Consider the following 12,597-nt stretch of genomic DNA (forward strand, 5'->3'; position numbering starts at 1 on the left):
AGACTTCCTGTGTCTTTAGTGATGTTGGAGACTGGAGAACCGCTATAGCAGATAGAGACATGGTGGAAGCCGGGGGCCCAGCTCTGGCAGATAGAGACATGGTGGAAGCCGGGGGCCCAGCTCTGGCAGATAGAGACATGGTGGAAGCCGGGGGCCCAGCTCTGGCAGATAGAGACATGGTGGAAGCCGGGGGCCCAGCTCTGGCAGATAGAGACATGGTGGAAGCCAGGGGCCCAGCTCTGGCAGATAGAGACATGGTGGAACCCGGGGGCCCAGCTCTGGCAGAGACATGGTGGAACCCAGGGGCCCAGCTCTGGCAGAGACATGGTGGAACCCAGGGGCCCAGCTCTGGCAGAGACATGGTGGAACAAGGGGGGCCAGCACTGGCAGAGACATGGTGGAACCTGAGGGCCAGCACTGGCAGAGACATGGTGGAACCAGGGGGGCCAGCACTGGCAGAGACATGGTGGAACCTGAGGGCCAGCACTGGCAGAGACATGGTGGAACCTGAGGGCCAGCACTGGCAGAGACATGGTGGAACCAGGGGGGCCAGCACTGGCAGAGACATGGTGGAACCTGAGGGCCAGCACTGGCAGAGACATGGTGGAACCTGAGGGCCAGCACTGGCAGAGACATGGTGGAGCCCGGGGTCCAGCACTGGCAGAGACATGGTGGAACCCGGGGGCCAGCACTGGCAGAGACATGGTGGAACCCGGGGGCCAGCACTGGCAGAGACATGGTGGAACCCGAGGGCCAGCTCTGGCAGAGACATGGTGGAACCCGGGGGGCCAGCACTGGCAGAGACATGGTGGAACCTGGGGGCCAGCACTGGCAGAGACATGGTGGAACCAGGGGGGCCAGCACTGGCAGAGACATGGTGGAACCCGGGGTCCAGCACTGGCAGAGACATGGTGGAACCCGGGGTCCAGCACTGGCAGAGACATGGTGGAACCCGGGGTCCAGCACTGGCAGAGACATGGTGGAACCCGGGGGGCCAGCTCTGGCAGAGACATGGTGGAACCCGGGGGGCAAGCACTGGCAGAGACATGGTGGAACCTGAGGGCCAGCACTGGCAGAGACATGGTGGAACCTGAGGGCCAGCACTGGCAGAGACATGGTGGAACCCGGGGTCCAGCACTGGCAGAGACATGGTGGAACCTGGGGGCCAGCACTGGCAGATAAGACACATTATAGAACACAATTAGGTGGCATTTGTTTTTTTATTAAATCTTCCCATTTTTCTGTACAGAAAAAAAAAAAAAAAGCACATTATGCCTTTAACATCGGTAACATCTCATTAGGACACAGCTTGAACAGAATGACTTGATCTATACACAGAAGAAAATGTACAAAAAGAAAAAAAAAATAAGAAGTGTACTCAATGAATGGATGTGATGGGGAAAACATTGCGATGGAATCGTAGTCTCTTTCCCTGTGTGCGGATGGGCTTAGCTCCAGTGTGTATTGCGCGGGACTGAAGGTGTAACAGATAATGGGGTTACATGTGGCCTGTGGCTGCAGTCCTGGCTGGAGAGGTTAGGAGGGGAAGGGTAGGAGTGCAGTGAGTGTTGTAGTCTTGAGTGCAGTGATGTCGTTATCCTAATAATTTCTTGTAGCTGACAAAGAAAAAAAACAAAACATTGTGTAAAGGGTTTATTAAAACGACCGTATTTGGGAGTAATCAGAAATGAAGCGACAGCGCGCATTACTTTCCACTGGTAGTCCCACAATGCACTGAGCTAAAGGGCGTTGCCAGAGAACTCTTACACAATGACAGCGGAAGTGATTACATTACACCATGGGGGCTTACAATCAATCATCGCAGTCTGCCAGAGATGGAGAGACTTCATTGCCAAATGCCAGCAGGATCAACCATCAATAGCAGGCAGGTAAGCCACAGACGCGTATAGCTGGGACTGTCTACTGCAACCCTCATGTGACCAGGCTAAGATTACCTCCCATCTAGGTGTAGGCCTTTAACACTGGGAGAAATACCTGCACTGGACATTTACAGAATGTTCCGGGGAAATCTGTGATGTAGCTCCAGACAGTCCGGAGCTGTGAAGACCCTCTGTGAAAGTAATGCAGAGGGACAAAGGACTATTTTGGAAGACAAAGGGTGACTACTTCTCTGCTTGTCATCGTAGGAAATTAACAATCCACGCACTATATAAATGCAGAGACTACATTCCCACTCCACAGCTACACATCTAGGGACCTGGGAGCCACGTCTGACATTCACATTTTTTACCGGATCAGTAGAAGTGTTGGGTTGCAGAATAGAGTACAACTGGTTCCGTCTGGGCGGAGAAGGGACACAAAACATGGCCAGGTAAGACACTCCTTTTCGTTGCAAGTAATATTGCTCAGCATCCAGTAGTGAGAATCAGCTGTTCAGTTCAGTAGTGCAAAATGGAAATATCTAGCGCAAACCATTTACTTTCCGGCCACAGGACCACCCATCGCCGCCAAATGGGTTCACTTCGCGACGAAGGGGCAGCCATGGCCTTGTCCGTCCAAGAGCGTAACCCCCAGACGCCTGAGCAGCTAACCGCTAAACAGACAGCTGGGCGAATTCAGTTACTTGTCAGTCTCTGTACAGAAAAGCTCAAGCGATCAGACGGCCTGCACCACAACGTAAAGCAGAACAGATAAATAACAGACATTGCACAATGTATGTGAGTGCAGGATAAAACAATTCATTTTAAGACAAAGCAAGGTGAGCAGCTTCCAGGGTACAACCCATTTCATGTTAAAAAGCAGATGTATGGTTCTGGTGGACAGGATTGTGGTTTTCCTTTACCAGCGTGGAAGACCATCCACCCAAATGGCCGCATTCTCCACGGTGGAACATTAATACTATCTGTGGAACCGATGAGAAGTTGGGTCGCACCATTAAAAACTTTCCACGTCCGCTGAGACGCTTCTGCCCAGCTTTGTGGGTCTGAGAGCAGTTGAGTGTTCAGGGTTTTGGCAGCGCACGATCCAAGCGGTTGGCAGATATCCCTCTTTGCAGACCTCCGGGCTCAGACAGCGTCTGAAAGAGCTCATCCTCCAGATCTCATGGTGGGGGGTGTCAATGTTACAAGGCTGAGGCACAGCTTCCAACTCCAGGAGGCATATTGTAAAATAAACCCAGATCCCTCTCTCCCTCCCTCCCCCCCACCCAAAACAACAAAAGAAAAGTCCACAAAAGTAACAGCACTAGGAGAGAAGGGGGCTGTGCAGCAACAGAAGGCCTGAAGTCTCTGGTTACAGTAACCATGTTCTAGGAGTCAGGATGGGGCTAGATGGATGGCTGAAGCAGGGGAGATGGGATGCGTAGAACAGGGGAAATTTTGGTGGAGGAGTCACCGCAGTTGCTTCCATTGACCCCTCCAGGTTCCACAGCACTGGAAGGAGTGGGGAAGAGGAGGAAGATGGGATAGGGCTGCATGGGAGAGAGCTGTACAACATGGACAGGCCTGCCCTCCCTCCCCAGAACCCCCTGCTTCTCAAAACTCTTGCTGAGGGGTATAGGAGGGGTCCTCTGCTCTACCTGTCCTTCATCTCTCGTGTCACCCTCTTGGTGATGCGCCCGCACAGGAGGCCCCCGAAGAAAAGGACGCACACTCCAACCATGATGACAGACAGGATGTAGTTCTTGGATGGAGAGGTCATTACTTGCGCTGCCAAATCGGAAAAGCCATCAGCTGGGGCCACCTGAAAGGAAGGACATTTATATCAGTCACTGCACATCACAAGCTCAGGAGATGCCTTCAACTATTACCAGCACTCCATGTGGAACCATGAGACAAAACACACACCTGAACGGGGAGGGGCATTAATCAGAGCATTAGAGTCTCACTCCACGACCATGATCCCCACAGAGAATACAGTGTCATGCTCATCTTACCTTGGCTGCATAACTCCACATGTCCAGCCGGTCCTGCAGTCTCTTCTTACACTCCGGCTGCAGCCGCACCATCTTATCCTGTAAGGCTTCGATGAGACAAGACATCTCTGCAAGAAAACACACCAGCATCTTCATATTCTCACCCATCTCCAAGGAAGGAACAGATCTACTGTTTATACGAAGGCTGGCCAGATGAACGCGCTTCGTCACGTCACAGTTAAAGACAGAAACGGCAACAGAAGGAAAGTAAGAGAGATACACACGCACAGAAATCCAACATCTAATCAGCAGCTCGGACTGGAAAGTGCCCTACACAGAAGCCAGGTGCTGGCCAGGGGGATTATCCTTGTCATCACCCTGTAACTAGAATCTCTGGAGAACATGGACTCACAGATCAGACTAACATCCAGGGGATAACTGCGGCTCCACAACGGTTGAAAGCACAAGGCACTCTATGTTTCCGCTAGTAACCGGCGCTGCAGGAAAGGTGGACAGAGGAGAGCCATTGAGAACATTACTTACGGCGCCCTTTGCCCGGTGGAATAGCGGCACAGTGATGTTTTAAGTCCAGTGCGCAGGCCGTGTGCAGGACAGGATCCACAAATATATCCGCTTTACTCTCTTTCAGCATGTTTAGCACTTCCTGTTGGAGAAGAACAGGTAACAAGTTGTAGAGACCTATATATAGGTGCTGGGAGAACATCTATAGATGCATGAGGAGGAGTATTTGGTGGGAATAGACTTAGAAAGTGTACATTCTATTTATGTATTTTTAGAGGTCGAGAGAAGCATTAGTGGTGGACCGTATACTCAAAGGATAGAGGGTCAATTCTTACCTTTTTGCAACCAGGAGACTTGATTTTAAGCAGGCTCATCTTCAAACACTCCTCAACCTGACCGGTAGGTTCCTGAGCAGCAGCCTCTTCCCCACACAGAGTGTTAATCTGTAAAAAGGTCACATATGAGATGAGCAAGTCTTCATCTCTGGAAAGGCCGATAAACACTTTGGCACACGCAGAACACACACCACCCCAACCAACACAAACCCTCACCACCATCCATGGTCCACACAACTTACAAACCTAGCAGTACTAACCCCAGAACACATCCATTCCTCAACTTGAGCACTCTTACACTGAATGGACGGAAACGGACATAAAAGTCACCCAGCATCACGTTAAGGGAGGCAAGCCCCCTGCTTTTACCTCATCGGAGCACTGAAGCTGCAGCTGTGGATCCAGTCGGTAGTCCAGAGCAGTCTCCTGAATTATGACCCGGATCTGATCCTCGCAGTCTGGAGACAGCCGCTGTGCCACAGGATACGATTACAAGTGTCATTAAAACGCAAGAACAAAACTATTCAGATACGGGGCGGGATGTACTAAAGGGAAAATGCGCTAAAACCGCATTTTCATACGTACTAAGACCCGGCTGCCGGGTTTTTATCGCCAAGGGTATCGCCATCTTTTTATGGTGATACCCTATAGAAGCCTATGGGATTCTTTCGCACCCACTGATCAGCGCCCCCCCCCCCCCCCCCCCTCCTCCTCACTTGTGTCCAGGTGCCGCTGCACAATCCCCCAGCTCCTTCTCCCCCCCCCCCCCCCCCCCCAGCAAAGCCATTTTTGCTTCCAGTTGCAGGGAGGAGGGGAGGACGAGCCTGGGGACTCCCTGTACACATCACCTCCTGGGGCTGAGAGGTGACGGACCCCACAGATACCCTACCCGCACACCATCTGACAGGTATCGCGGGGTGCCTCTGTCACCGCATTGCGATGTATTTTAATACATCCCGCCTATACGGTCCAATTAATTAACCTTGTGCGACTGGGAGCAAAATCGTTAGGGAACAAAGATGAGCGGTTAGACCGGGGGCTGTGATGTTCCCAGCAGTAATTAAACAGCTGGATGGGTACAAAACAGGCTCTTGGTGAAACTAGCGGGTGGTGTGACCCCCCAACCCCCTCCCTCCCCACAGACCTGGTCTGCATATTTCAGCTTCAGACAGGAAATCACTTTTCCCTCCAGTTCAGTATCATCTTTGGCAGTATTTAGAATGTTCTGGCAGAATTTGGGGATATCGGCCTTGCAGGACTTTCGGAGTATAGGATTCAGCCGGTAATCTGTGGGGAAAGGGACCAGAGAAGGATGAATCTCAGCCCCTGTGATGAGCAGAGCTGGATCTAAGCATGGTTACATCAGAAGAGACCTGTGTTCTGTGTGATCTGACGCTTGGTGATCATCTGTTTGCATTTTGGATCCATGGTCTCTGTGTTCTTGTTCTGCTTCAGGCACTGCAGGATGTTCTTGGGGTCAGTGTCGCTGCAGAATCTCTACAGAAGAAGACAACACGGGGAAATGTTAGAGGAAACTTCCTGCGTCCCCCCCTTCCCCCATCTCCTCTCACAGGAATGACAGGTTTCACCTTGATCATTTGCTTGCAGACCCTCATCAGTGTGTAATCCAGCTCTGGATCCATCATCTCCGTCTCCTGGAGCTTGAACACCTTCTGGTGGCAGGAGGGGCTCAGCTGCTTCTTGTTCTCTTTCAGACACTCAATGATCTGCAAAAAAAAGACCGGGTCAGCGCTGCCCGCTACTAACATCTCACTGCTGGAGAAGGAAAGCTTACACGCAGCGCAGATGGCAGCCTCACCTGGGCATTTCCAAAGGGTACGTTCGGGCAGTTGGACGTTATGTCGTTCTTGCAGGCATCATACAGCTTTGGCTCCAAGCGGATATCCTCTGACTGAAATAAACATCAGAAACCGCTCAACAACTGGAGGTCGCCACGAGCTGCACTAAGCGCGTTGTATGATCCAGCGCTACAGCGAAGACCTGGCGAGTCGGACAACACTCAATGTGACCCTACGTTGTATGTGCTGGCGTAACAAACTCACCATTTCCAGCTCCTCCACCCTGAGCTGTCTGCGGCACTTCAGAGACACTCTCTGCTCCTTCAGATCCTGCAGGGTGTCGTTGCGGACAGTGGTACTGAGACAGATGACAACATCAACCCTGCAAGGTGAGAAGTTTGCAGCTCAGAGAATACTCAGTCTCATTACACAAGGAGAGGGTGTGGGAGGGGGGGGGGACGGGGACTGAAGGAGGAGCGAGAGAGCATATAGGGTGTTATGTAATAGTGTTTTGAGGGGGGCGAGAGAAAGGGACTCACTTCTGCTTGATGTTGGGGCACAGCTTCAGGACGTCCTCCTTGCAGGCCATCTTAAACTTGTAGGAGAAACGGAAATCTTTCATTTGGACCTAAAAACAAAGCATACGCGGAGCGTTGGGAGGAGCATTAACAAAGGCCGAGACCGGATCTCACAGCGGAGGAAGCATAAGGTATCATTACCAGCTGGAAGTGGGTGACGCCCACTGCGCATTTCTCATTCATCTCCTTTTGATGCTTGTTCTGGATTAAGCATTCCATGAGATCTCCGGAGTCTATCTGGTTGTCGGCCACCTCCTGAAGCAGAGATAATACATGGCGTAAGTTTAGCTAATGTGGATCACGCCGTTCTGTAAGCCCCAGTAATTACCCCACGTACATGGCAATATCCCTGGATCATGGGCTCACACGCCCTCATCAGAAGAGCTTCTATCTGAATGTCCTGTAAGACAGAAGGGGAACATACAGCATTAGGTCATCTACATGTCTCATGGTCAAGATAAGAAATCAGATATCCATGAAATCAGATATCCATGCAGAAGTAAACATGCTCTTTCCAGGTAATGACTACAGGTGGCGCTATTCCACCAGCAGAACGACCGTAAGGCCCCAGGTCCGCTTACCTCCGATTCCAGCTCCGTCAAATTACCCACGATCTCCCTGCATTCAACAACCAGTTCTTCCAGATGATCCTGCAGACACTCCAGCTCCTGAGAAGGAAAATGCCCACATTAATCCGGACACAAGCAGGCTGGGCGGCATAGCGGGAGGCCGGCTGTACTCGCTCATTAATGGGTCATGGAAATGTGGCACAGCGGAGCGCAGATGGAAGTGCTGCAGACTCTCTTACCTGTCCAGTCTCCGTCTTCTCGTTGCACCATTTCCCCAGCTCGGTCATACACTTTGCCTGCATGGCAGGATCCAGCTTTACGTCCAGCGCCCTCTGGTGGAGAATGCGCTGAACTTCAGCACGACACTCTCGAGAGAGCTGCAAGGACAGAAGAGACATGATGCAGAGAATATAGGGGCACCAGTTTCTTCCAATACTGTAACACCTGATCTACAGAATATATCCAGTGTAGTAAATATAGATCTACACGTTTCCTCCTCATAATGAACTGGTGACTCAACTCCTGCCTGAAGGTCACTCGCCCCAGCCGCCCCCGTGTCCTCACCACCAGCGGTACTCCACCGTATCCTAACCACTAATGGTACTGACCCACCAACCCCCATGTCCTCACCACTAGTGACAGTCCCTTGGGCACCCACGTCCTCACCACTAGTGACAGTCATCCCCGTCCCACCACTAGTGGCACTCCGTCGCCCCCATGACCTCACTACTAGTGGCACTCCCCCACCGCCCCCATGTCACCACCACTGGTCACAATCCCTTGCGCCCCCCGCATTCTCACCATCAGTGACAATCCCCCCGCAGCCCCCTCACCACTAGTGAGCATTCCTCCCACTGTCCCCGTGTCCTCATCACTAGTGATACTCCAACTGCCCCCTCGTATTCTCACCACTAGAGACCGTCCCACGCTGGCCCCCCCCACCGTGTCCTCACCACTAGTGACATTCACCCGCCGCCCCCCTCGTATTCTCACCACTAGTGACACTCCCCAGCTGCCCCCTCGTGTTCTCACCACTAGTGACACTCCCCAGCTGCCCCCTCGTGTTCTCACCACTAGTGACACTCCCCAGCTGCCGTGTTCTCACTACTAGTGGCACTCACCCACCGCCCCTTCGTGTCCTCACCACTAGTGACACTCCTCTACCCGTTTCCTCACCTCTAGTGACACTCCCCAGCAGCCCCCGTGTCCTCTACATTAGTGACACTCCCCCTGTGTCCGCACCACTGGAGACACTCCCCCCGCCACCCCAGTGTCCGCACCACTGGAGACACTACCCCCGCCACCCCAGTGTCCGCACCACTGGAGACACTACCCCCGCCACCCCAGTGTCCGCACCACTGGAGACACTACCCCCGCCACCCCAGTGTCCGCACCACTGGAGACACTACCCCCGCCACCCCAGTGTCCTCACCACTAGTGACACTACCCCCGCCACCCCAGTGTCCTCACCACTAGTGACACTACCCCCGCCACCCCAGTGTCCTCACCACTAGTGACACTACCCCCGCCACCCCCAGTGTCCTCACCACTAGAGACACTACCCCCGCCACCCCAGTGTCCTCACCACTAGTGACACTACCCCAGCCACCCAGTGTCCTCACCACTAGTGACACTACCCCAGCCACCCAGTGTCCTCACCACTAGTGACACTACCCCAGCCACCCAGTGTCCTCACCACTAGTGACACTACCCCAGCCGCCCAGTGTCCTCACCACTAGTGACACTCCCCCGCCGCCCAGTGTCCTCACCACTAGTGACACTCCCCCGCCGCCCAGTGTCCTCACCACTAGTGACACTCCCCCGCCGCCCAGTGTCCTCACCACTAGTGACACTCCCCCGCCGCCCAGTGTCCTCACCACTAGTGACACTCCCCCACCGCCCCAGTGTCCTCACCACTAGTGACACTTCCCCCCCCCCCGCCCAGTGTCCTCACCACTAGTGACACTCCCCCCGCCGCCCAGTGTCCTCACCACTAGTGACACTTCCCCCGCCGCCCAGTGTCCTCACCACTAGTGACACTCCCCCCGCCGCCCAGTGTCCTCACCACTAGTGACACTCCCCCCGCCGCCCAGTGTCCTCACCACTAGTGACACTCCCCCCACCGCCCTCACCACTAGCGACACTCCTCCCGCCGCCCAGTGTCCTCACCACTAGTGACACTTCCCCCGCCGCCCAGTGTCCTCACCACTAGTGACACTCCCCCCGCCGCCCAGTGTCCTCACCACTAGTGACACTCCCCCCGCCGCCCAGTGTCCTCACCACTAGTGACACTCACCAGCCGCCCAGTGTCCTCACCACTAGTGACACTCCCCCCCGCCGCCCAGTATCCTCACCACTAGTGACACTCCCACGCTGCCCAGTGTCCTCACCACTAGTGACACTCACCCGCCGCCCAGTGTCCTCACCACTAGTGACACTCCCCCGCCGCCCAGTGTCCTCACCACTAGTGACACTCCCCCGCCGCCCAGTGTCCTCACCACTAGTGACACTCCCCCGCCGCCCAGTGTCCTCACCACTAGTGACACTTCCCCCGCCGCCCAGTGTCCTCACCACTAGTGACACTCACCAGCCGCCCAGGTTCCTCACCACTAGTGACACTCCCTCCCCTCCCCCCCCCCCGCCGCCCAGTATCCTCACCACTAGTGACCATCCCACGCCGCCCAGTGTCCTCACCACTAGTGACACTCCCCTGCCGCCCAGTGTCCTCACCACTAGTGACACTCCCCTGCCGCCCAGTGTCCTCACCACTAGTGACACTCACCCGCCGCCCAGTGTCCTCACCACTAGTGACACTCCCCCCGCCGCCCAGTGTCCTCACCACTAGTGACACTCCCCCCGCCGCCCAGTGTCCTCACCACTAGTGACACTCACCAGCCGCCCAGTGTCCTCACCACTAGTGACACTCCCCCCCGCCGCCCAGTGTCCTCACCACTAGTGACACTCCCCCGCCGCCCAGTGTCCTCACCACTAGTGACACTCCCCCGCCGCCCAGTGTCCTCACCACTAGTGACACTCCCCCCGCCGCCCAGTGTCCTTACCACTAGTGACACTCCCCCCCGCCGCCCAGTGTCCTCACCACTAGTGACACTCACCCGCCGCCCAGTGTCCTCACCACTAGTGACACTCCCCCCGCCGCCCAGTGTCCTCACCACTAGTGACACTCCCCCCGCCGCCCAGTGTCCTCACCACTAGTGACACTCACCAGCCGCCCAGTGTCCTCACCACTAGTGACACTCCCCCCCCGCCGCCCAGTGTCCTCACCACTAGTGACACTCCCCCGCCGCCCAGTGTCCTCACCACTAGTGACACTCCCCCGCCGCCCAGTGTCCTCACCACTAGTGACACTCCCCCCGCCGCCCAGTGTCCTTACCACTAGTGACACTCCCCCCGCCGCCCAGTGTCCTCACCACTAGTGACACTCACCCGCCGCCCAGTGTCCCCACCACTAGTGACCATCCCACGCCGCCCAGTATCCTCACCACTAGTGACCATCCCACGCTGCCCAGTGTCCTCACCACTAGTGACACTCCCCCGCCGCCCAGTGTCCTCACCACTAGTGACTCCCCCGCCGCCCAGTGTCCTCACCACTAGTGACACTCACCCGCCGCCCAGTGTCCTCACCACTAGTGACACTCCCCTGCCGCCCAGTGTCCTCACCACTAGTGACACTCCCCTGCCGCCCAGTGTCCTCACCACTAGTGACACTCCCCCGCCGCCCAGTGTCCTCACCACTAGTGACACTCACCCGCCGCCCAGTGTCCTCACCACTAGTGACACTCCCCCCGCCGCCAGTGTCCTCACCACTAGTGACACTCCCCCCGCCGCCCAGTGTCCTCACCACTAGTGACCATCCCACGCCGCCCAGTGTCCTCACCACTAGTGACACTCACCCGCCGCCCCTGTTCCTCTGTGCGGTAAGCATGTCGGTACAGACAGGAGAAAATGGCTCCAGCCGGCATAGTCTCACTGGTCTCGTTCCAGCCATGTGCATAGCAGAGCCGGGAAGCATCACCCTGACATTTCCGGTATAGGACGGGATCCAGTCTGGAAGAGAAAGGCACGAGGATTATACAACCACCTCCACCGACACGTAGACTGAGCAGCATGCACCATAAGGGACAGGTCTCTGGGTACAGGGCGGTGTGCGTTCTCACAGAATAATCTGGGAAATAAAGGAAACCTTTCCGCTGTTTTACAAGGATGAGACTGATAAAGTAAACACGTTGTACACACCCAACATCCCGTTTTCCCAGCTGATGTAAAGTACTGAAGCCTGAGATCACCCGCCCCAAGAAGCAGGAAGACTGATGGGAGACCTTCTATGATGACAGCTTGCTACAGATGAGTCCACATTTATCTTGACCTTTAATAGGATTAACTGAGACTGGCCAGTCGGACTTAATCCCCTGCTGTATTGTTCTGTGTATTGTATTGCAGCTGAGAACAATAGATGAATGGTTTATGTTAATAAATCATGGTGTGCCTAGGTGCAGAAAACTAGTCAAGATAACCGTGGACCCATTTGTACAATAGCATCTAATCAGGAGTGGGAGGGATACCACTAACCCTATCCCTGGAAGCACCAGGGAAGAGAGACTATTTAATCTCCAGGGCTGGCGCCAGCGGCATAACCCATAACGGAAACACACCGCTAATACACAGCAATAAGAGACGTACTTCCAGTCCCGAGAGATGAAGTACTGCAGTTCCAGCAGCCGATGCTCACACTCCTCCACCATCTTCTCAGTATACAAGTGCTCCATGAGACACGACAGGATCCTGGGAAAGAGAGAGGGAGGGAGGGAGGGAGGGAGGGGGGAGGGGGGTTAGGCTTTCCATATACTCCAGCCAGCAGCTTCTTACACTCTCAGCTCACGGGAAGCAGCCGTAAGTAAATAC

At 54.9% G+C, this 12,597-nt stretch overlaps 1 protein-coding gene across 3 annotated transcripts in view; it reads right to left on the reverse strand.

Moving 5' to 3' along the window:
* Nucleotides 1-1,201: 1,201 nt before the first annotated feature.
* The window catches only part of GLG1 (golgi glycoprotein 1), a 45,599-nt gene continuing 34,203 nt past the window's right edge, over nucleotides 1,202-12,597 (reverse strand). For 2 of the 3 annotated variants that reach the window (XM_063945885.1, XM_063945887.1), the window contains exons 10-27: nucleotides 12,376-12,477; nucleotides 11,589-11,742; nucleotides 7,917-8,054; nucleotides 7,690-7,776; nucleotides 7,446-7,508; nucleotides 7,250-7,363; nucleotides 7,070-7,158; nucleotides 6,795-6,912; nucleotides 6,551-6,643; nucleotides 6,321-6,458; nucleotides 6,105-6,228; nucleotides 5,876-6,018; nucleotides 5,101-5,202; nucleotides 4,732-4,839; nucleotides 4,418-4,538; nucleotides 3,896-4,002; nucleotides 3,539-3,702; nucleotides 1,202-1,616 (exon numbers count right to left, since the gene is read on the reverse strand). In XM_063945885.1, the coding sequence (XP_063801955.1) occupies nucleotides 1,595-1,616; nucleotides 3,539-3,702; nucleotides 3,896-4,002; nucleotides 4,418-4,538; nucleotides 4,732-4,839; nucleotides 5,101-5,202; nucleotides 5,876-6,018; nucleotides 6,105-6,228; nucleotides 6,321-6,458; nucleotides 6,551-6,643; nucleotides 6,795-6,912; nucleotides 7,070-7,158; nucleotides 7,250-7,363; nucleotides 7,446-7,508; nucleotides 7,690-7,776; nucleotides 7,917-8,054; nucleotides 11,589-11,742; nucleotides 12,376-12,477 (1,987 nt within the window). In that variant the 3' untranslated portion in view covers nucleotides 1,202-1,594. Of the gene's footprint in view, nucleotides 3,703-3,895; nucleotides 4,003-4,417; nucleotides 4,539-4,731; nucleotides 4,840-5,100; nucleotides 5,203-5,875; nucleotides 6,019-6,104; nucleotides 6,229-6,320; nucleotides 6,459-6,550; nucleotides 6,644-6,794; nucleotides 6,913-7,069; nucleotides 7,159-7,249; nucleotides 7,364-7,445; nucleotides 7,509-7,689; nucleotides 7,777-7,916; nucleotides 8,055-11,588; nucleotides 11,743-12,375; nucleotides 12,478-12,597 lie in introns of all 3 variants that reach the window. The other variant, XM_063945886.1, reaches the window with a different exon arrangement.

The sequence above is a fragment of the Pseudophryne corroboree genome, chromosome 11, assembly GCF_028390025.1.
Source record: "Pseudophryne corroboree isolate aPseCor3 chromosome 11, aPseCor3.hap2, whole genome shotgun sequence".
Taxonomy (NCBI): Eukaryota; Metazoa; Chordata; class Amphibia; order Anura; family Myobatrachidae; genus Pseudophryne; species Pseudophryne corroboree.